Raw genomic sequence first — 25257 nt, forward strand, 5'->3', positions numbered from 1 at the left:
CTTCGCTGGAAAATCGTCTTTCTGGCAAACAACCAAAGAGTTCAGGACGAGATACTTGAGATACAACAACTTCAAATGCTGCCCAGGCGAAAAACACCACCCGTACACCTGTGAATGGAACATTAAATACGCGGCAGTCGATTTAGGAGAGTCGGTGGCCTTTCCAAAAGGATTTAAATTAGACGAAAACAATGTCGATATTTATTTAAGATTGTTAAATCACATCAGAGTGACCTTAGGGGAGGCGAGAAGATCCAATGATATATGTATTTGATTCAAAGAATCATCACCTAATTTTCCTTTTCCCACTCCATTGTACTCCAATCCTATCTTTTCCCTATTGTACGGTAGTCGCAACCGGATACGATGAATTTTAATTCATCGGTGCCTCCCCTGAGGTCGCTGTCAAATCTAAGAATAAAGACAGAAAGCTACAGCTCAAACGGCTCCCTCCAATCACAATCGAGCATCACTAATGCTATGGTAACGTGTAGCCATATGATGGCTAGAAATGATAATTGTTTTGAATTAATACAATTGAATTAGAATTATTATTTTGATAATACTTTACCAATTAACTATAAAGTTTTTGTTTAATTAAATATATAACCTTATAATTTCACTTGTTTGGATCAACATGTCAGCAAACATTGAATCAAATAATCTGGAAACTGTATTCAAATGTGATCGGTGTGACAAAGTTTTTAGTGCCAAGAGAAACTTGAGGAAACATGAAGTTAATTTTCATGGTAGAACACCTAATGGATTCAAGTGCATCAGGTGTGAAACAGTGATAACAAACGTTTCATCTTATGCAAATCACCTTAATAGTGAGCACAGGATTTTAATGGAATTCCACTCCCTCACGTTTGACTCGATTCAAGGTTAGTTTACAATGATTATAATATTGAATAAATTCTGATCTATATAAATTGTGGGGGTTTGTGGGGGTTTAAAATCGATCCAATTAAATAGTTTAAATCAACGTTTGTTGTTTTTGTTATGATTCAGATTTCGATACATGGAAAACCAAAATTGAAGAAGAAAATACTTGTTTTTATAAACTTTCATCTAGCTCTTCCGATGGAAGAAAGTACTTCGATTGTAATCGATCTGGTACTTATTTAGCTCCTGAGGATCGTGAACGCTATTTAAAAATACAAGGTTCACGAAAAATTGGTGGTAGATGTCCATCAACTATACAATTGAATATGGAAAATGAAAAAGTGTTGATAAGGTATCAAGCCAAACATGTTGGGCACACTTTAGATCTTAAACATATTCAGTTGTCTTCAAATCAAAGGGAAGAGTTGGCATCTTATTTAACCCTAGGAATGAGCCGTCAAGTGATTCTCAACAAAATTCGATCAACTTGGACCGACGAAACAAAGCGAATCCACTTAACGTCTGTTAAAGATTTGACAAATATTTCTTCATCATTCAATCTGAAATCTCATGTTAATCGGGACTCTAATGATCTTGTTAGTGTTGAATCATGGATATCAGAGATGAAGGAAACTGAACAAGATCCAATAATTCATTATCAGCAGCCAGATGATGATGGATCATCATCTTTCATGCTCGTAATAAGTACAATTGGGCAACGTTTCATGTTAGAAAAATATGGAGGAAATGTTATTGCGATGGACTCTACTCATGGAACAAATGATTACGATTTCCAGTTGACAACAATAATGGTTGTTGATGAAAATAGGTGAGGTCACTTACCTGTGCTATCAAAGTGATATATTATCAATTATTCTTACATTCTATTTAGGGTTGGATTCCCAGTTGCATATCTATACTCAGCTAAAGTTGATATGTATGTTTGTCGAACATTTTTCACTTCATTGAAAAAAGTTTGCAACATAAAAACTCCAAATGTCTTCATGTCAGACGATTTCCCTGGTTATTATGCTGCTTGGTGCGCGGTATTTGGGACACCAGCGAACCATCTGTTGTGTACCTGGCACGTACTTAAAAATTGGAACAAACATATTCTATCCATTCCTGATCCTGAAGCTAGAAAGAAGATAAAACATGACCTTCTCTCCATTCATCGTGAGCTTGACCAGGTTGAATTTAGCCGCTTGTATGATTTCTTTTGCAAGAAATATAAAATAGTCAAATCAACAGTAGATTTTGTTTCGTATTTAGAGGTAAACTATGGTAGTAGAAAGCAACAATGGGCTTTGTGTTATCGTAAAAAATTAGGTATAAACACTAATATGCACCTCGAGAACTTTCACAGGTAATGATAATTGATTAATATTATGTGGAATTGTGGGGGTTTAATGATAAGATGTTTTATCTTTTATCTCAAGGAACCTCAAACATATTTATATGGATGGTAAAAAAGTTAAAAGAATGGATGAATCGATATCCGCACTAATGAAATTAACTTATGGAATGCAATACGATAAACTAATAAGACAGACAAAAGGATTTGTCCCTACCAAGTTGTCTGAATTGCGAAACAGGCACCAGCGAGCATTAAACTGTACGTTTGACTTTTCGCACGACCAAAATGATTCAACTAAATGGATAATAATCTCAAATAGTGAGCTGCTCAATATGTACACCGTCACCATTAAGAAGAAAAGTGATTGCTCATGTTTGATACACTGTCAAGCTTGTGATCTCTGTATAAGTGAGGTTTCATGCGAATGCTTCGACTTTATGATTAAAGGGAATATGTGTAAGCACATTCACTTCATTGGTATGAAACGGAATGAGACCGATGCTATGAATGAATCCAATCAAATATCGCTTGAGGATGATCTTGAATTGGAAATGCCAAGTCAAGACATCGAGAAAGCAGAGGCCCATGTTCATCTTCTACCAACTAGCACAAATGATGTTAAGCGTACTCTGGAAGAGCGAAAGCAAAAAATGATCGCTGAGATTTGTTCGCTTGTAAATTCTTGTGTTTCAATCGCTGAACTTGATTCATTACAAAAGTTTATTGTTCCAATGCAGCCTACCCTCTCAGCCATACGATCAACTGCTGGTAAAACTATCTCCCCTTCTGCTGGATCACAAGGTAGCGGTAGAAATATCGACCAACAGAAAAGATTCAGGAACAAGAAGAGAAAAATTGTAACAAAGACAAAAGACTTAGTTCACGATTCTTTAGCGAGAGAGCTTTTTTCGAGTCAATTTAATGACTAAATATTTCGAAAATTTCAAATATATCAAATATAAATAAAGTAAATTTTTTACAATAATTAGCAAAATTTATTTACGGGCTTTTCGCCCGCGTTTTTTGCCAACGGATCTGACCCAATCTCTAGATCCAATACATGGATCTGGACAAACACCTGGGTCACAAACATGCTTGTGAGCACCAGGTGCTTTACAAGCATTTTTCTCGTGGGTGTCGGCGACATCCTTACGAGCGAAAATTTTGGCACAGAAACGACACCGGGTTTCGGGATTAGCGCCCCATTTCCCGGTCCGCTTCTCCTTCCTTATCCTCCTCTTTTCCTCTTCCCGCGCTGACTCCATCTCTTTTGGTGCCAACTCAGCCCAACTGTAGTGTTCACCACTACCTGGGGCATTGATTGGACCCTAAAAAGAAACAAAAAAACCATTAGTAATGTGTTCATTATTAAATCATAATCAAGATTAAGTTTTATCGAATCTTTTCAAATAAGTTGATACTTACAAGCTCTTCAGGCTCCATATCAGGTAAGTCCAACTCATTGTCTAAGTAAATTAGACGCTGTTGGACCAAATTACCGATGACTCGGCGCTTTAGCCCGGGATGGTAGGCATACCCTCGCCTCAGCCAACTATCAACAGGATAATCGGCTTCGCCAGCTTTTGCTGAACGAAGCCTCTGATCACTCAGTTCGATAAGCTGAGGAGGATCAGGTAAATCACCTTCATGATCAGAAAGCTGAAATGACAAAAAATAAATTAGACAAATAATACAAAATATGAATATTATAATTCTATTTAAATGTGGGGAATTGTGGGGAATTTCATCGTTGAAAACTCACTTGTTGTTCAACATCATTGTCATCATCTTGATCATTTTGATGGACATCATGATCGACAACCTGTAACAGCAAAATGAAACCAGAGATTAAAAAACAAAAGAAAATTGTATTTAAAAATTGTGGGGAATTGTGGGGAATTAAATCTAGTGAAACTTACTGGTTGTTCCTCAGCATCAGTTTCCTCATCATAAGGATCATTTTGATCAATAGCATGATCAACAACCTGTAATAGCAAAATAAATGCAGAAATTAAGACAATAATTAATATCAAAAAATTGTGGGGAATTGTGGGGAATTAAATTTATTTAAACTTACTGATTGTTCCTCAGTACTGACACTCTTTTCGATCTCTGTCGTCAGGTTGTCAGAGAGAATGATGCGAGGTTGAGAGAGAGGAGGTTGAGAGAGAGGAGGTTGAGAGAGAGGAGGTTGAGAGAGAGGTGCTGGTGGTTGAGTCGGTGGTGGTGGCGCTGGTTGAGTCGGCGGTGGAGGCGCTGGCCTTTTTTTCTTCTTCCTCTTCGGCTTGTCAGGCTCGAAGAGAGGCGGCTGGATTGACTAGAAGAGAGAATAAAGAAAAAAAAGTAAAGGGAAAACAATTAGAGAGGTAAGCAAAAAGGAAAAAGAAAGAGAAAAAGAAAGAGAAAAAGAAAGAGAAAAGAGAAAAAGAGAGAGAAAAGAAAGAGAAAAGAAAGAGAAAAGAAAGAGAAAAGAAAGAGAAAAGAAAGAGAAAAGAAAGAGAAAAAGAGAGAAAGAGAATTGAAAAGAAAGAGAAAAAGAAAGCAAAACTCACCTTGAGTTGGGCTCGGATCTGGCGAGTGGCAGCTGCCGGTGATGGCGTATTCTCGGCGGTGGTTATGGGAGAGACCTGCAGAGAGAAAAAAAGAAGAAAAAAAGAGATTAAATTAATATTAATTAATTAAATTAAAATCTAATTAAAAAAACTCACCATTTTAATTGAGATTAAAAATGTAAATAAAGGGTTTGCGCTGACTCAATATCAGCCAATTAGATTGGGAGCTGTTTGAGCTATAGCTTCTTGTAGAATAAAGTGTTTCATTTACTACAAATGATGTTAGTGTTGTGTAGAGTTCAGGTTGTTCAGTTTCTTGTTGTTTTCCTTTTTATTGTTACCTGTCAAAAGAATATTATTTTTTCTTTATTTCCTTTTTTTCTCCATCTATTTTCATGGTAACTTTTCTACACACGTTAATCATGTTGTTCTCTTTTACTTGTATTCCAATGGATTAATCATTTGTTTTTGTTTTCTTCTTTCTTTTTCTCCAATTATTTTTACCTTCTCTCTTCTCTCTCATCGGATTAACGGGTGAAAATTGGATGGAATTTCTTATGATGTGTCCCATGACTTTCTCCTGTTTGTTGTTACCAATCAAACGTTGATTCTAATTCTGGTTTTCTCTTTTTCTCTTGGTCTTGTGTTTTCTTCTCTTTCCAAAAAAACACCAAAACCAACAAGAAGGAAAAGAACATTTTTTTGTTCTATTCTCTTTTACAAAATATTAATGTGATTATCTTATTTTAATATAACCATCATTTGGCTTCTTCTTCTGGTACTGGTGTTTATCTTCATCATCTCTCCCTCTCGCCATTTCTTTGTGTGTTAATATCTCTCTCTCTGGGGAAAATCAACATTCTGTTCTCATGTGTATATGGTTGATAAATCATCTTTACCATTTGTATTAATATACGTTAATCACCCAAGTTTATTAACATCATTTTCCATCGTTTGATTTTTCATTTTCTCCATTAAATCTTGTTCTTCCCTAATAAGAAATTAAGTTGTAACCCCAAACAAAAAAAAAATGGATACCTCTTTTTGTCGACATCAATTGTTACTCTCATCATGTTTACTGTGACTACAGTTAATCAGTGTGTTAGGCCTGGAGAAGGTATTAAATGAAACATATTAGCTTTTCTAGCTGGTTTCATTCCCTTCTGTTAATCATCATCATTTATTATCAATTGAAGGCCTTTCTCCTTTATTTAACAATCAAATCAACACCAATAACAACGGCTTTTAATCCAGATCGACAACATGAAACACCATGGAACCCTGGTATTAGTTGGTTCTTTGGTATATCTTTTTGTTGCCAGTGAATCAACACCATTTAATAATAATAATAATAATAATAGTGAAGATGATCTTGATCTTGTATCATCGCCATCATCACCATCATCATCTTCAACTCTATCTCCATCTTCATCATCAAAAATGTCAAACCACATGATGGTAACTTCATCTTTACCATTGACCAATAGTAATAATTTTAGTAATAATAGTAAATCTGATCTTTCACAAAGTAATAATATTATAAATAATAGCAATTCTCACAATTCTACTACAATATTCAGCTCATTAGCTGATGCACCATCTTTATCATCATCATCATCATCATCTTCTCTTCCACCTCCATTACCATCGAGTAGTTTTTTGCAAAGTAACAAAAGTTTTCCATTAAACATAAATATCAATAATGTGACAATTTCTCCACCAACATCGTATATGCTTCCAAGAGATTTGAACACAACTTCATCATCTCCAAGTGAAGGTAAGATTCATCAACTATTTATTTAGAATTTGTACTCTCTCTCTCTCTCTCTCTCTATGGTGAAAGAGAGATAATTGTTGTTTATTTAATTATTTTATGCTTTAATCGATTTGTTTATTTCCTTTTTTTATTTTTTCCTCTTCCTCTTTTTCTCTATCATTCTCATCATTAATCCTTTCCCTCTTTCACATTGATCCGATAACTACGTTCTTCGTCCTTGTGTATCACCATTTCCATGTGATTATCGTCAATTTTGATCGTCATCGTCATCTTCATCATAATCATCATCATCATTGTCCTTTCAATTTCTCTCAATATGTGTGTGTGTCTCTCTCCCTCTCTCAATCCTACAATCGTTACAATTGAATTCATCTTATTGATACAAAATCTTTTCACCACGTGAATATTTTGTCGCCGATTAATGATAATACGTGTTTCCTTCAATTGCCTTTCATCATCATCATCGTTCCTCAGGCTTGATGACAGCTCAAATTTTTCCAAATGCTCAAGTTCTTAAAGGAACATTGAACGATACTGCAATTCTTAGATGTTTAATTATTAATAGAAATACTAATTTTCCTCCTAAAAACGTTATCTGGGAGAAGATAGTGACAAGGTCCATTGGTACCAATAGTGATAATAAAGATGATAAACCATCGTTAACTGTTCAAAGTGAACCATGGGAGCCAATAATTTATGATGATAGAATTTTTCTTGGTACAAATAATAATAATGTCGGCGGAGGAGGAGGAGGAGGAAATGGATCTACAACAATAAGTTCTACTTTTGGTGATGACCTGGATCGATTCAGTTTAACTATTAAATCACTTCGTTTAAGTGACAATGGGACGTATGCATGTCGAGATGCTGGAGGAATTGGTGATCAATTGAATAATAATGGAAACTTATCCCGTTTAGATTTATTTGTCATTGAACCAGCTCGATTAGATTCATTAACCATTGAGCCAATTAATCCAAGAAGTGTTAACATCTCATGGTTATTACGTAGCAATGGTAACACCCAAGTTCACCGGATATACCTTGAGATGAGAAATATTACGGAAACAGGTGACTCAGAGTGGAGTGAAATCGATGGAAACATTGAACCCAATCGAACGGCTTCTTATACCGTTTTCCGTCTAATTCCGGCATTTTCTTATGAATTTCGTTTAGCTGCTTTCAATGATGCTGGACAATCAGATTGGGTTATCGGAAATGTTACCATGCCACCGGATGTACCTTCACCGGTTACACAACTTCATGTTCTTTCCCGAACCAATGAAACTATTTGGATTGGCTGGAGGAAACCACCAGAAGATAATGGTGCCGATATAATTGAATATATTCTTGAATTAAGAGATGCCGATGATCGTTTATTGTATAATAAATCATTCCAAATCAATAGAGAAACTGGTGGAAGTGGATCAAGGTTAATGTTCATGTTTGTCGGTTTAGTACCAGCGACTAATTATACGGTTAGAGTTCGAGCTTGTTCCTCACTTGGATGTGGTAAATGGTCTGATCCTAAATTTCAAGTATCAACTTTAGATGGAATTGCTGAAGCACCGGAAAATGTTATCCTTAGGTGTTTCTATGATTCTGATCGATCATCAAATCGTGTTAACATTACATGGGATCCACCATCTAAATCAAGAGGAACCATAGTCGGTTATAATGTTTCTCTAGAAGGTCATTCATCTTATCGTAACGCTGATAATCAAATGGAAATGGATAATTTTAAGAAAATCTATCCCGTTGATAGTAATGAATCAAGCCTTAGTTTAGACGTTAAACCTAATACCAATTATACGGTTCGATTGTGTACCCTTAATAAAGCGGGTTGTGGAGAGTTAAGTGTTATCACCTCATCGACTATGTGCTACTCTTCACCCACCGTTCCACCCTCAATTCCAGGAGCTGGATCATTACTTTCCTTGGTTGATCCAGATGATCCTTTCTGTCGTCAATTAAAGTTAACCATTCCCCGTCTCTCGGAGAGAAATGGACCAATTAAATGTTATAAAATAGTGATAATTAAATTGCCAAAAAACACGGAAACCAATCTGGTCTTACCTCCATTACCCTCCAATGTAAATATTACCACCTACGCTGACGTCCATTCATCAACCTTTGCTGCCCTTCAAAGTAATGATACAACCCTTTTGGGTGCCTACATTGCCGATGAAATGTCACCCGATAATCTTGCCGATGAGATAATTATTGGTGATGGTGAACATTCATCTTGTGAAGATGGTCGAATACCAAGAAGAATCGATCCTGGTTATATGATGACCACTCCTAGTGAAATAATTAACAATAATAATAATAATAATGTTAATAGTAACACCAATAATCCTAATCAAAATGGTCCTAATAGTATTCACATAAACATCCATACCAATGGTGTTAATCATCATCATCATCATAATCATAGTCATAGTAATTTAAATTATGGTCCATACTATTCAACTATCGGTTTATCTTCATTAAACAATTTAATTGCTGATGGACCTTTAGATTCGTCAACTAATTACTCGGGATTCATTGAGGTTCGTGTTCTTGGACCTAATGGTGTTTATCTTACCAAACAAAGTGACTTTTTTGATACCATTACCACCGGTTCGGTTGACCCAAGGGTTGGATCACTTTCACCACTTTCACCAATCTTTGCCTCTCTCAGTGATTCAGCGGCGGCCATTTTGTTTGGTATTGTTTGTGGCCTTGCTTTGATTCTATTTTCCGTTCTCTCTGTGATTTGTTTCCTAAGGACAAAGGTTGATGATTCTCTTAGTGAGACGGGTGACGATGAGCGCCTTGGCCTTACCGCTTTACTTAGACGAACTGTTGTTGGAACCAAAAATGGACACATCATTTCAAATGGTGTAATTGGTTCAATCAATGGACACAAATGGATTGGTCAACCTATTCCAATACAAAATTTGCCCAATGTTTTTATTGAGCGTCATGCCAATTCAGATCTACTTTTTCAGTCTGAGTTTGAAGCGTTACCCGAAAATTTTGGTGATCGAACCTCTATCGATTCAAATCTAACTGAAAACGTTGGTAAAAATCGTTACCCTGACATCAAGTGTTATGATCAAACTCGAGTTAAACTATCACCTATCGAGGGTATCCCTGGATCGGATTATATTAACGCTAATTTTGTTGAAGGTTATAAAGGTCGAAAGCTTTATATTTGTGCTCAAGGTCCAGTTGAGAAAACGGTGACAGATTTTTGGCGAATGATCTATGAACAAAAGGTCAGTGTTATCGTCATGTTAACTGGGATTGAAGAACATGGTAAAATCAAATGCTCTCATTATTGGACAGACTCTGGGACTAAAAAGATTGACACTTTATACACCGTTAGTTTGACCAGTTATACCAAATACTCTGATTTCATCATCCGTCGATTTTCACTTACCCGCCTTGATGCCGATGAAGATGAATTACCTCGAGATGTGTTACAGTTTCACTTTCTCCTTTGGAAAGATTTTCTCGCACCGGAACAACCTTCATGGCTCCTTCGATTCATTAAACGTGTCAATGAACATTATTGTCCAGATAAAGGTCCACTTTTGGTCCACTGTTCAGCTGGAGTGGGTAGAACGGGTACATTTATCGCTATCGATTCTCTGGTACCCGAAATTACCTGTGGAACCACAATAAACATCTACGAATGTGTTTCTCAGCTACGATACCAACGAAACTTTCTGGTCCAATCATTTAAACAATACATTTTCGTCTATCGAGCACTAATGGAGTTTGCACAATTTGGTGATACCGAGATTGAAATTTGCCACCTTAAAGATCATTATCGTCAACTGAAGGAGCAAAAATTTGAGGGCAACATCAATGGTGTCATGGCGGAATTTGATGTAAGTCGAAAATAATTATCATAAGAATTAAATTATCATCTATTAGATTGGAAAGACGAAAAAAACACATTTTCTCTCCTTCCTTAATGACTATTCACTATTTTAAGTTACCTTAATCATCCATCATTATCAAATGATCATCTTGTCACATAATTAGTGTTCCATTTTCATAGTTAACACTCTAATTGTTGTTAACACTCTGTGGTATTCAGTCAAATATCATCATCATCCTATGATAATTTTCTTATTACATATATAATTTATTATTCTCTCTCAGTCCTGTCAACCTTTTCCCATAGACAATGAATACATCACTTACATAATAATCTACATGGGAATGATACAATTTCTCCCTAATATTTACAATCTTTTGAGTCTATTGTTTTTTTCACCTTATATCAATTACTGTTTATCCATTTTCCTTAGGATTGTTTTATTATTATCCTTTATTATTACTCAGTAATCATCATGTTATATTGAATATCTATTATAATGGTTAATAATTCAACTTATTGTCTGTTAATATTAGATAATGAAACATTTTCCTAAAACAAATGGTGATAATATTTGCTTCTGAATTTGAGTTGGAATTTAATTTAATCATTATATCATCGGAAAGATATTATCATTTGCCTCTTACTGATGATGATGATGATGAAGATGATGAATTAAGGATTGGTCCTTTATTTTATTATCTTTATCATTAAGTTCATGTACTATGCACTCATTCATTATATTACCTGAATCTTTTTTTAAATAAATAACTTTTCATGATTATAATACATCATTAGTTGGTAATAGTGAAAGATGATGACAACTTTTTTTTTCTTCTTCATCCATTGAACAGGTTTCTCTTTCTTTCCCTCAATGATTATGTTCATCAACATAAAACTCAGAGAGAAACTAAGAAAATCATTATTCCATTATTTTTAAATTTCTCTATTAGCATTTAAGTTTTGTATCATTTTCCTTCATCATTAGCATCTTCTATCTCTTCCTCTCTCTCTCTCCTTCTTTCTCTTTTTCATAATATCAAGAAATTCTTCTTCATTTGTAGAAATATCTTTATTAATTCTGCTCATCAATAGAATGAGATGAAAATTCATTTTCCAGAGAAAGTTTTTCTACTAGTTCTTAACCTTATTCCCTGAAAATGAAACTCAGAATTGTCACAAGAGTAGAAGAGACAATTGTGGGTGGAGAGAAATTTGCATCTCAGTGATTATCGTATTTCTTTTTTTTGTCTCTTCACTAGGATAACCTTCAAACCGAAACTTTTTTAGTTAATTTTAAAGTGAAATTTTTTTTCCATAGGAAAAGTTCTTGATCTTTTTCGGTATTTTTTTCTTACTTTTCGCCTTCAAATATTAATAATATTTTAATGATTAAGTGATGATAATCTTTCTCCCTTTCTACTTTGAGTGTTGTATTAAAAAAAAAGAGAGATGAAGGTAAGGATGAGAGGAGGAAAAAATGATGAGGATAACTGTACAATAGATGAAAAAAACGTTGAAAAAGTTGAAAATTACATTCGATTCAAGTAGAAACTGTTTTCTCCATGATAACATTAACAAAACAATAGCTGAATAGGAAAAGTGAGAGAGGTAATAATAACAAAACGAGAATTGAACTCATCTTTAAATGATGATAGAGATGATCAATTTTACTTTTTTTTCCATCTTCTCCTCATCATCATCATCATAACTCTCATCTTGATATCATGTGTTTATACCTGAATTTATCTTCTTCATCATTCATTGTATTGTTCAAATTCTGATCAGAATTGAGTATTTCTCTCTCTCTCTCACCAGTTATCATCTTTTTCCATGAGAGTGAAGCCATGTATCTCCCTTTTTTCAAATCTCTGTGATTCTTTTCTCCTTCATCTTTATCATCCTCTTGTTATTTATGTCATATTATCATCAGATGATATAATTCAAGATCGATTCTGTGTTGATATTAAATTTTTTCTTCTCTTTTTCAAACAATTTCAATTGTAATGTTTCAATATTTGACTTTGATCATGATGATTTGGATGAGCAATGGATGAGTTTTTTACCTTTAGACTCTTACATATCCCTTTCGATACAGTAGTTGAGCCTAAAGTAATATGAAACTCTGGTTTTACAATTACAGCTATCATTATGCAGACATTGACAAAATTATTGCTTATTTCATACTGTATGTTTCATATTTTTCATTTTGAATTATTATTGAACTCTCTCTCTCTCTCTCTCTCTCTCTCTCTTGATATTTTTTTACTCAGCTTATTCAAATAAATGCAAATTTCACCAAACAATACTAGATACATGTTCATCTATGTATTAATAATTTTCATTGAATACATTGCTTACATTACTGTTACTGTAATTGTCGTTATATTTTTGTCTGTATTGCTTTAACTATTACAATGTTTGTATTATCATCATTCAACAATATTAACTATCAACAATTGATTCATTCATGATAATCATTTCCTCTGATTTTCAATTATCTCTCTCTCTCCCCTCTTTAAATTGCCTTCATTTCATGATAATCATGTCTTGAGATAATTGTAAAATCATTTGATTATAATGATTGTTGAACAACATCAACTCATTTGATTGTGAACATTTTTTTTAAACAGGTTACTTAGATTACTACAACTTTTACATTTAAATGATAAATACTTTTGGTAAACTTCATCTTCATCTTCATCTTCATCCTCTTATCATCTTCTAAGCTTCTCTCTTCTTCTTTTCCTCATCTTTCATCATTTCAGAGATAACTCAATCTTCATCTCGGCATGAGTAACATTTAATTATTGTTAATATTGAATCAATCGATTTCATGTAATCTCCATTAAGTTCAACTACTTCCACCTTCCTCGTCTTCATCATAACTAATAATAACTGGAAGGCATTTCTATTCATATTGAACAGACTCACTACTAAGTTTCAATAGTTTACTTGTCAATTTAATCATTGAGTTAATCCTCAATTAATTGTTATTTCTTAGATTAAATTGCTACTAAAATACTAGATCCAAATTATTGGACTATATATGTATACCTTTAAATTGAGCCAATTCTTTTGCTAACTATTTGATTGATTAGCATTCATGGTAAACTAATCAATTTTAACCTTAATCCAAATAGACAATCACAATTGTGATAAAGCAAAGAGAATCTTTTTTTCCCCAATCTAATGTTGCAATTGCATTGTAATTGCACTTTCTCCTTTTCCCCGTGATTAACGTTAGTTAACCAAATGAAAATGACGTTTCCTCTTCATTGATTACCTTGTTGTTAATCATCCTTGCGTCCTCATCACCTCTCATCATCATCATCATCATCATCATCATCATGAACAACAACTTCAACAATATCCATGATCAACATTTACCAAGTTGTTTTTTCTTCAACTTCTTTTTTGCCTCTTCTTAAGGTCATGGTGATGATGGATAATTAACCTTAGTTATCTATTCATCTTCTACCCATGTTAATTTATCATTTTGGAAACTGTCTCATGAGATACATGGATTAAGAAGATATGAAATTTTCAATCATCAATATCTTATTCTTACTCATTCACTATCACTTTCCATCTATTGTTTACTTGATTTTTTCTGTTTAACTTTCTTAATGCATCAAATCTGCTGAAAAGTCACTATTTTTTTATATATCCTTTTGTTTATACAGAATTGTTGACATTAAATCCATTGATTGAATCAAATCTTCAGATAGTATTTCATTCCTAGTAGACTAATGATAGAAATGATGATTTCTAACCATTGATGCGTTTCTATCACCCATTGATAGAGTAAATCTTATTCTCTCTCTCATCTTATTTTTTTGTTCATATTAAAACTTTACAATTCTTTTTATATTATTATTACATGTTGTTTATTCATTATCTTAATAGTTTTATCATCAAGCTTAGATTTTAGTATCAATACAATCAATCTTGGCATCTCTCTCTCTCTCTCTCTCTCTCTGATTATTTTTCTCCTTCATCTCACTCATTTAAAGCTAAAGACGATCAAGATGAAGATAGCATAAGAGAAGCATAAATTGTTCATCTTTTCATTGAAAAACATAACTATAACTGTATCAATAATAATGATAATGATGATAAAAATTCTGGTTGACAACTTGACATGATACTATCTCCTATCATTATTATTAAATACATACACATATACAGTAATCTTATTATTGAAATTGATTTTTTTTTCATCATCATCATCATCATTATGGTTTACTATTGTTGTATTCAGATGAATGGAGGCGGATGATCAGGGGATGAAGAAAAATTGATGAGTAGATTTCGCTGATGAGATGAACCCATGTTATCTCTATGGAAGCAAAAAATCATTATCATTATGTTTTCTCGTGCAAATTTATCATCACTATCATTATGATCCAAGTTTACAGAGTAAATTGTCATTTTTGGAATCGTTTGCTCCTCTTTCTCTCTCGTAGTAAATTCCCTGTTCATGGTGATCAGCCAGATAATTACCTACATGATAATGATAATCAGAGTTAATAATCTGTCAAGTTCAGAATTAGATTTACAGGTATGGTATTTATGTTATATAATTTAGTTAATTTCTGATTTACAGCCATTTGATGGTGATGATTAGTTATTGTGATGATAAAAATGTATTTTTAGTTATCCTTTCAATGATTTTTTTTGTATTGTTATCATTAAATTGTTAATATTTAGGTAAAGTCTTGATGTGTTGATTAAGTGTCAATTACTCATGAGAATGATAATTGATAACAATCAGTCCAGTTTTCTCATCAACTGCAATTTCCCACCATGATTAAACACGAATTGATTATCAAAGTCTAATCACTGTAGCCTAATCATAATCATCTCAATAAAACTTATGTATTATGTATTACAATAGTAATGATAATAATTAGCTAAATCAGTTGAATGAAAAGCATTTTATTGATAAACATTTTTGATACCAATCAGGAATGAAATTGTGAAAGAAAGAGTCAGAGTGAGAAGAGGAAATTGGAACAAGCTGAAACCGGAAATAGGAAGATGATAATTACTGAAATTTTCTGGTCGTTTCATCGTCATTATCAACTGATTTTCTTGAAGTTCATCTTTTCACTTTTTAGACCAATTTCATTTTGCTGTGAACATTATCGTCTTTTTGGTCTATCATAATAACGGTCTTCCTTATAATCCATCAGCATCTCAGCCGCAGTCGAGTTTATTTCCCTTTTTTCCGCTATGATAATCATCCTTATCTTCCTCGTCATCTTCGTATTCAACTCATTTCCTACTTTACCCTCATCATTATCTATCTGAGACTCCGATTCTTAAATCATGTTTACTTGGAAATCCTCTCAACAGAAAGAGAAACATTTTAACCATCGATCCTTCATTCGTCTTTATCATTATCATCTTTCTTCATTCTCTCTCTCTCTCTCTCTCTCTCTCTCTCTCTCTCTCTCTCTCTCCCCATCGCCTTTTCTCTTCTGTCTATGCTTCTTTCTTGTCCTTTTCTTGTCTCTTTTCCATCTCTTCATCTTCGTCACTCTTTTTTCCTTTTCTCTCTCTCTCTCTCTCTCATTCTTACATAGCATCATCATCCTTTGTCCTCCATCTTTCATCATCTTATTCGTGGTTTTCATCCTTCTCCCTTCACCGATCTACCTCCCTCTTTTATTCTTTACTATCACACTTTCTCTCCTTTTTTATATATAAACTTCTCATCTTTCATCCATCATCATATCTTCCACCACACCCCCACCTCTCTTTTTCTCTCTCTCTCTCTCTATTCATGGATATCCTCACAATCTTTCACAGATCATTTTCTAGTTATTTCAACCTATTCAATACACATAAACATCCATAAACACATATACCAGCACACAAACACACACACTTTCTCTCTCATACACTCAACATATTGAAGCTTTATCATGATATTGTTGTTGTTGTCATGATATCACTTTATATTATACCAATTTCCGAAGCATATTTATCACAACACCTTAGATATAAAAAAAATTATCATGTATTTCTTGTTGATGTCATTTTCTATCAACCATAATGATGTTAATGTTTTCTTACTCTATCTCGTTTTATTTTTCAATATTTCATTTTTACCTGGAAGTGAAGAAATTATTTCTTCAGAAACAAGATTCCAATTTTTCATTATCATGAACATTTCATGTCATGGTAGAAAGAGATTGAAGAAAAACTTATCCAATAGATTCCCAACTTTACCCTGAAAACATTTCCGTCCCAATTTTATCCTATTAACTTTGTAATTATCAATAGTTAATCAACAATCAATTTTCATTCATGTTTCCAAAATGTTGATTGTTTTTTTTCCTACTCAGCTGAATCAATGTAAATACATGAATGAAAAAATTGTTTCAAGTAAACTGTTTACCTTAATTATCATGAATATCATCATGGAAATGATGATATTTTTTTCTCACGATAATCATTAATATCCAAATGCATTTCACTGACTAGTATTAACTAATTAGTATCAATTGAATCATTGATGTTAAGTATCACCAGGTAACTGGTTTAATTTTACACAAACAATTTGTAACTTTGGCCTTTGCCTAAAAAAATGTTTCTCATTTTGATTCTAATATCATTGATATAATGATGATGATAATCATCATCATGATAACTATTACTTTAATTATCATCATTATGATGATGATAATGATGATAATATTTCAATGTCTTGAGGCTTATCCAGGAAGCTAATACAATTTTGTCCTGGTTATCTAATATTTTATCATCTTGTTGATACTTTTTTTCACCTCTCAATTTAAACCTGAACAGTAAAAAAGAGTTAATGAAATTGATTGTCAATTTAATTACAATTAACAATTTAACTTCATCTTGATTGAGCAAACAACCATTTAGGAAAATGTTTCCATTATTTACTTATGACATCAAATTCAATCTAATAGTATTTGAAATTGCTTTTAATCAGTCACAATTAATTAATTGCTGTATGCACAATGATTTCATTATTAATTGTCAAAGAGTGAGAGAGATAAAATTAAATTAATGGTCAAACATTTAAAATTAAATTCACTGACAATACATTTTAATATTCATAATGTACAGTTAACTTTTTTTTCATATTTGTTGCTGATAAAATCTTTCTGTTTGTAATATTATCATGAAAATATTACGACAGTTAATTGTAATTGAAAAGTAAACAATTAAAATTGAATTGCATTGGTAAATCCTATTAGTTTAAATCATTAATTATTTTGTGTGTCGTCTAATTTTCCCATTTTTATTTCCTTCAGAGGAAAGAGTAAAATTTTTACTATTAATTTAAATTGAAGATCATTGATCATATTCACCATGATTCAGTGAGATTCATGATTTTATTTCCCTTTTAATCTGTTGTATTGATTATTTCAAGGTAGAATTTATTTCTTCATCAATTAATTAATGGAAAAAGTTGCAATTTCTTTAATTTGATAAATGTAAACAATCAAACCAATGAAATAGCCAAATTGTTATTTGTATGATTTCATTTTAAAACTAATCAGTGTACATAAATTGTTTACAATTAATCAAGTTGTCAGTTGATGTTAAGATGAAGGAGATTGTTTTTCTTTCAAAAGTAACCATGCAAATCTAGTTATGATTAGATTGTTGATTAACATGATGACAGAAAAAATTAGCATCATAGAAGATGAAAGTGAAAAGATGAATTTACATCAAGCTCAAAGTGATACCTGTTTACTTTCATGAAGAAAATCATAACAATTGTAATTGAGATGATGATGATTTACTAATGATTACAATGATGATGATGATGGTGATTATGAGTTGACCATGAATGATGTTCATTTTTTTTTCCAGTTCAAAAACTACATAAGATGAATGACTTTTTAAATTATCAACAGATTTGAATGACCATCATATTTATTGTCTGTTTAGTGTGAATGATGATCATGATTATCATTTAATAATTGATTCTGATAGGATAATCAGAATAAACTAATTCTGTTGGTGATTTAATTTCCAATCTAAATAGTGGTAACATTTGATCAATTACCATATCATAACTAACCAGTTTATCGTTGAAGGTTTCAATTGTACTTATGTATTGTAATTGCTTAATTGTGATCATTATTACATATACAATTATACAATTAGCTACATCCCTTTTAATTTAATTGTCGAGGTAAAGTTGTCAGAAAAAGAGGTTAATTCAATTTGAAGTGAAAATCCATTATCTTATTAAGTTAATTACACTAATTACTAATTAAGGAAGGAAAAGATTATTAATAATAAGAATTTTTTTTCTCAATATTCTCGATAATATTGATTCTCTTTTCGTTCCTATTTAATTCAAGGTTTTTACTCTTAAATTGTAGCATAAATTATCAAGTTAATTGTTACCTTTAAGCTTTTCGTTAATTAATACTTTGTTTATTGTTGAATTCTCACCGTTGCAATGATTTACTTTTGACATATCAAATTATCACAATTGGGAATAAAACGAGAGCTTGAAAATGAAAGAATTGACAATAAATGAACCTTATTGCTGTTCAGTAATCATTTCATGATAACATTCAGTCTTATTAATGATCATTATTAATATTCAATCAACCTGAAAAATACTCAGTCTACCTTTAGATCATCTTAGAACTTTTTCTCTCTCTCTCTTTCATCATTTACTTCACTTTCCTTTGACGTGGTTTGTGACTCTTTTTTTTATATACATCACCATGCTACATGGTGATTCTGTAGAGTAAAAAAAAGGTTTATCTGATTTGGAGGTTCAGTGTTGTTGTTGTTGTTGTTCATTGAATTGAACTTTTTTCTCCTATTGCTTGGAACCATATCCGATTATCTGATTGTTATTGGTCTCATTTCATATTTTCCTTTTCAGGGGCTATTAACGTTTCATCATCTTCCTTGTTGTTGACCGTTATATTTATCAATCATAAGGTGGAAGATGAAAGTTCACAAGAGAAAAAATATTTAGAATTAGTTTTTGAGAAAACATTTCAATAAAATCGATACAAGTTATTGACTATTAAGTTAAATTGTTTAAAATGTTCTCAGAGAAAAATAAAGTTCTGTTACAATTGATTAACCCTAAACTTTATCATGAAACAAATGGGTATTAATGGTCATCAGGGAAAAATAATATCCATTGAAATGACATAATAATATAATACCAGTGAAAGTCAATGTAAACAATTAACAAGTTGAATTTAGTTTACTATTGGGTTTCAATGTAAATAACAATTGATGATAATGATTATTGAACTTTTGTTTATTGTGTTCATCAAAAGTTATATATATTATTTTCACCTTAAATTGTTAATTGGATCATGTTGATTGTTGAAATACTATCACCATTGGTTTCTGCTTTAAATTAATGGCTTGTGGCTTCTGTAATAATAATCTTTACAACTTTTCTCATTTTCTGCTGATAATATTGTTACTTTTTTCATTATCATTATCATGAAAATCATGATGAGAGATAAAATAAAAATGTTATATCAGATATAATTGGTTATCTGGTAATATAACGGTACAAAAAGTTTCGCTTGACTCCTTGTATTAGTATGATAACTATTACTTTCTTGTTATATCTTTTTTTTTTGGTTATTCTTGTTATGTTTTTTTATTTGTTATCGTCATCATCTTGTTTTGGTTCAATTTACCTTGTCAGGTTCATCAATTTCATTAGTTACAATGATATTTTTATATATAAATATCTTTATGTTTACGTGCCAGTCAATGGATAACAATTAGATTGAACTTTGATAGTGTGGTTATGATTTAGTATCAAAGCCTCTGATTTCTTAATGATGATTAAAGGTCCAATGGTCATTCCAATTGAGAGTATAATCAGTTTGTAGTGACCATTGTTTACATATAAATGTATCTACATATACACGGTGTCCACTTTGTCCATTTGTAATATTATGATTAGTGGTCAGTTAATTTTTCTTGTTTATTTCTCTTCATCTGATTAAATATTTAATCTGTCTTTTTATACCTTAATCATAATGTTGATTAGTTTTATAATGTGACAAAAGTAATGTTGATATTTTGTTTTTACTCTATTTTCACTGTAATTTTGTTACATCATTTAATCAATTAACTTAATTTGTTTTCTTAATTTTCTTTTTCCACCAGAGACTCAATGAAGTTATTGAAGATCCTAAATCATGTTGTGTTGGCCTAATGGATATGAACATGAACAAAAATCGTTACGATTTTATTATACCTCGTAAGTTAATTTGACTCAATTTTCTTGATCAATTCAAAATAGTTAAATATTAATTAGTCAATTATGATGATTCCTATTGATTGTTTATCTTATTTAAACTTTTCTTTTTTTTTCTTAGATGATATTAATCGAGTTATTTTACCTCCATTACCTACAAAGGAAAACTCGTCTTATATCAATGCCTCATTTGTTCAGGTAAATTTTGAATTTCTTTCCATTCTTGAGATTAATTGTTGTCCTCATTTCTTATTTATGTATTTATCTATTTTGCCCTTAGGGTTATGATCGTTGTTTATCATTTATTGTTACACAAGATCCACTGGACACAACGGTGCTGGACTTTTGGAGGATGATATTGGAGCAAAATGTTAGCATATTGGTCATGCTTTCGGAACTTGGTGATGGTCAATCAAAGTGTTACTGTTACTGGCCAAAGACAGAGACAGTTTTTGATTATGTTAAAATTATACCTGAAAGTGAACAAGAATTGGACAATTATATGATTAGAAAATTTTATGTGGTCAATACAAAGGTTGGTGGTCAAGGATTAAAGTAGCTGAAAGTGATTAATAACAGAGGAAACTAATTACTAGACTGTTCAACCGAAAAAGTTAATTGTAAACAATTAGGATTTGTTATATTGTAACAACGGGGTTTGAATGGGAGATTATGACAAGTTTAATTGTATAAATAATCCTGTTGTTGTTGTTGGTTAAGTTGATTAGAATTAGATTTTCAGTTGAAAATGATCAACGTTTATTGTTGATTAATAAGGATGATTTAAAAGGAAAGAAAAGTTTTACTACATTTAATTTAGTAGAAAAAGTTAATTGATGCAGAAAAGAAAAAAAATTTTCAAGTTAATTTGTGTTGTAACAATTACTACGATAAGACAAGTGAGAAGGTGTAGTAAATTGTAATTGGTTTAATTGTGATTGAAGAAACAAAAAATTAAGTTAATGGTGAATGAGCTTCGGCTGAAAAAAATTGACTTTAAAATCAAAAACACTAATCACAATTAGTTTTATCCTTTTAACTGGGTTGGATTAGTGTTGTGTGATTAACTCACGTTCACAAATTGTTAATACATTGCTTCAAATTAATTTAACTTTTATTTTGAACTTTGTTAAAACTTAATTTAACTCAATTAAATATCAAATCAATTGATTCAGTTAACGTAGTATTTTTAATAATAGTAAAAGGGTAACAATCAATTTACTATCACAAGGTTAATACAAAAAAAAATTAGTTGAAACATTTAACTTGTCACAATTTTTTTATCTCTTCTCATTTAGTTAATTGTTTCTAAATTATTTTCCAACTTTCAGCTATTTATATTTAACTATGGGTTCGATTGGACTATTGATTGACTAATTTGTTTTCTTTTTCTTTTCTTCCAACAGAATAATGATTCAGTTCAATTGACTCAATATCATTTCATGTTATGGCGAAGTGGAGTTGTCCCAGAAGCGACTTTACCTATTCTGAAATTGATTGAGGTCACCCTTTCCTCTAATTCCTCATCCTCATCTCCAATCGTGATCCATTGTTCGGGCGGAGGTGATAGGTCAAGCCTTTTCGTTACTTTATCTTCATTAACCCAACAGATTCGGACTGATGGACGAGTTGACATTTTCCAAACCGCTCGATATACACGATCTCAAAGGCCTTGTATGCTTCAAACAATCGTACGTGTTGATTATAATTACTGTTCATCTTTAGTAAATCACGAAATTATTTCAACTAATTTAATCAAATTGTTATTAATTTTCTTTCTCTCTCTCTCTCTCTCTCTCTTGTCTCTTTACAGGCACAATATGATTTCATTTATCGAAGTCTAATAGATTTCATTGATTCACACAATCTATGTGATAATATGAGTGACACACAATTATGACATTGTCACAATTATCACTTATAAATAGGATCTTTTTATTATTATTATAAACAATTAACTTTTTAAATCGGATACACTAAACCTACTCAATCACTCACTCACTCACTCACACACACACAATCAAACTGAACCAAGGAAAACATTATATCATTAACTATCATGATCATAATCAAAAGGTGATGAAATGAAAAGTTGATTGATAACAATTATGGCAATAATAATTACCATGAGACTGAATTAATGTGAAACCAGAGCAATTAAAAGTACTGATAATAATGATAATGTTGGTTAAAAAAAAACAATGGACACCAATTTATATTATCTAAATATATTACCAAGGGAAAAACTGTATCTCCATGAAGCAAGAAAAAAAAACATGAAAAGGATCATGATCACAGTGATGAAGGATAATAGACTGACATTTTAACAACAATTGGATTATGATGATGATTATCTCATTGATTGAAAAGAAAAGAGAAAGGAATAACATGGCAATTAGATTATAACAATCAGTTAATTGTTCCAATTTTACTAGAAAAAAAAACTATTCATATGCTCAAAAACAAAAACAACGGATCCAACAAACGACAAGTCTACAATTTTTTTACGATAACTATTGTTTTCTCAATAGTAAAAGATGAGCGAGAGAGAGAGAGAGTATCAACTTCTCTCTCATTCACTATCATCCTCATCTTCATTCACACAATTATCAAGCTTAATTGTGCTTCTTTTTTCCCAGTGAATATGAGAAACAATTGTAATCCTTTTTTTTTATTAACCCGGAAAAAAAACACGAAACTAAACCTTTCCTCCCATTTCCTCATCTTCTCATGACGATTTCCTCGACGCAATTTATACCACCTCCTTTTAATTGTTATTATTAAGACGAAGATGAAAAGAATCTAATTATATTTATGTAATAATCAATACGATTAATAATTAATCTAATTATATATTTGTACAGAAGCCAATGTGCAATCTTTTTAGAGTTAACTAATCACAAACCCTAAACTTTTTTGTTTCCTTGTGCCAATTGAACATTGATTTGTTTTTTGTTATATATTATGAAAACCTACCGACAAATGATTTAATTTGATTGTCAGAAAGAGCAATTGTATAAATTGTATTAATCAATCGTTTTTACCACAACAATTTAACTCTCTGATCAACTAATTGCTTTCAACAGCAATAATACAACAATAACCTTAACTAATCAATTGTAATAAACCCAATCAATTTAAGTTTCTCTCTCTCCTCTTTCAATCATGTTAATCATTTATCATCAAACAACATCATCATTTTTATTATTAAATTGAACAATTAGACGAATTAAAAACAAAACAAAATTGAAAATAATTAACTTGACAATTTACTAATTTGGGAACAATTTTATTTCCTCATTACCTTGATTGTTAATTGTTTGGAAGGAAAAAAAATTCAAACATTCAAAATCGATACAAAATCTTTTCGAAGGATTTGAAAATTTTAATTGTTACCACAATTAATTAACCATTAATACTTTTCTGCTAATTGCTTATTAATCTCCCAGTTTTAATTGTTTGAATTGAATATTATATTTATTGATTAGTTCTTACAGTTAATAGTAATAATTAATTATTGATTCAATTGATTGATTTTCGTTTTCGTTTGTTGGTCTTGATTGTTATTGGAAATTAATTACTAGTTAATTAATTGTGTCATTCGTATTGATTGCAATTGTTATATTATTAAGATTTTAATTAGTTCATAGTTTTGATTTTTTTTTACACTTTAATTGAGCTAATTTTTAATTGTGTGTGTTTATTGTTTTACAATCAAAATCGCAATTGTAATTGCAATTAAAATATATATAAATGTTGATATTATGATGAGAATTGAAATGATATTAATTATATGATCAACTTTAAATTAAGAGTAACAATTAACAATGAAAAGGGAAAATAATTTATGACTAAATTATTTAAATTAAATTAAAAACAATTAAAGGACAACAGGTTTACAATTATCAATTGATGGAAACACAATCAAGTTAACAATTAAAATAGAAATTAAATTAAGAGGAAGAATTAAAAATTAACTTCAATCTCGATAAATACAATAATATTATCAATGAATTACTGATGAATTAGGTGACAATTAAGTCAATCACAATTAACCCAATAAAAGTATCAGCAGTTAATTATATGCAATCAGATTAATTGTTAAAATTAATCGTTGTTTTTTCATTTTCTAGTGTTTCAATTAAAAGCAATTAGTTAATATAAGTTACAAATTTGTTTTTCTAATTACAATTACAATTAATATATCTTTTAAAATAGTTTTTGTTGGATTTGAAATTGCAAAAAACGCAAGTAATTAGTTAATTAACAACCAAACCATGTGATCATCGTCATCATCATTATTACAATTAAAAACGATGATGAAAATAATCATAATCATCTATTTATGTATTTGATTATTGTAAAAAAAGGGCAATCATCAGGCAGGTTAACCTTTTAAATTGAATTAACTAATTGTTATCATTTTTAGTATAATCATTTGTTTATCATCATCACCATAATTAGATGTTAGTAATTGTAATTTTAACCTAACGGTAATTTTTGCTAATTGTCAAATGATGATGATGATGATTGTAAATTGTTTCAACAAGCTAATTGGCATTC

General features: G+C 31.2%; 4 protein-coding genes across 5 annotated transcripts; 3 read left to right on the top strand and 1 right to left on the bottom strand.

Annotated features, from left to right (window-relative positions):
* The first annotated feature begins 501 nt into the window (after positions 1-501).
* Positions 502-2239, top strand: LOC128390789 (uncharacterized). The gene is made up of 2 exons (XM_053350548.1): positions 502-884; positions 1012-2239. The coding sequence occupies exons 1-2, from the start codon at positions 638-640 to the stop codon at positions 1716-1718; spliced, it is 954 nt and encodes a 317-aa protein (XP_053206523.1). The 5' UTR covers positions 502-637; the 3' UTR covers positions 1719-2239.
* On the top strand, positions 1821-3171 carry LOC128390810 (uncharacterized). Its single transcript, XM_053350578.1, has 2 exons — positions 1821-2251; positions 2325-3171. Exons 1-2 carry the CDS (start codon positions 1821-1823, stop codon positions 3169-3171), a joined length of 1278 nt encoding a protein of 425 aa, XP_053206553.1.
* On the bottom strand, positions 3112-5045 carry LOC128390790 (proline-, glutamic acid- and leucine-rich protein 1-like). The gene is made up of 7 exons (XM_053350550.1): positions 4951-5045; positions 4795-4869; positions 4320-4559; positions 4162-4227; positions 4005-4064; positions 3668-3901; positions 3112-3570 (listed from the first exon to the last, which is right to left on the bottom strand). The coding sequence occupies exons 1-7, from the start codon at positions 4951-4953 to the stop codon at positions 3238-3240; spliced, it is 1011 nt and encodes a 336-aa protein (XP_053206525.1). The 5' UTR covers positions 4954-5045; the 3' UTR covers positions 3112-3237.
* A 29-nt stretch (positions 5046-5074) lies between these two features.
* LOC128390791 (tyrosine-protein phosphatase 69D-like) lies at positions 5075-23862 on the top strand. 2 transcript variants are annotated; one of them, XM_053350552.1, is made up of 8 exons: positions 5075-6571; positions 7046-7639; positions 7745-10449; positions 20604-20697; positions 20816-20892; positions 20975-21229; positions 22101-22385; positions 22508-23862. In XM_053350552.1, exons 1-8 carry the CDS (start codon positions 6058-6060, stop codon positions 22592-22594), a joined length of 4611 nt encoding a protein of 1536 aa, XP_053206527.1. In that variant the 5' UTR covers positions 5075-6057; the 3' UTR covers positions 22595-23862. The 2 variants fall into 2 exon arrangements, with proteins under 2 accessions (XP_053206527.1, XP_053206526.1); XM_053350551.1 differs by having other exon boundaries at positions 7046-10449.
* Positions 23863-25257: the final 1395 nt, after the last annotated feature.

This window comes from Panonychus citri, unplaced genomic scaffold (assembly GCF_014898815.1).
Source record: "Panonychus citri isolate SS breed McGregor unplaced genomic scaffold, ASM1489881v1 Contig00128, whole genome shotgun sequence".
In the NCBI taxonomy this organism is placed as follows: Eukaryota; Metazoa; Arthropoda; class Arachnida; order Trombidiformes; family Tetranychidae; genus Panonychus; species Panonychus citri.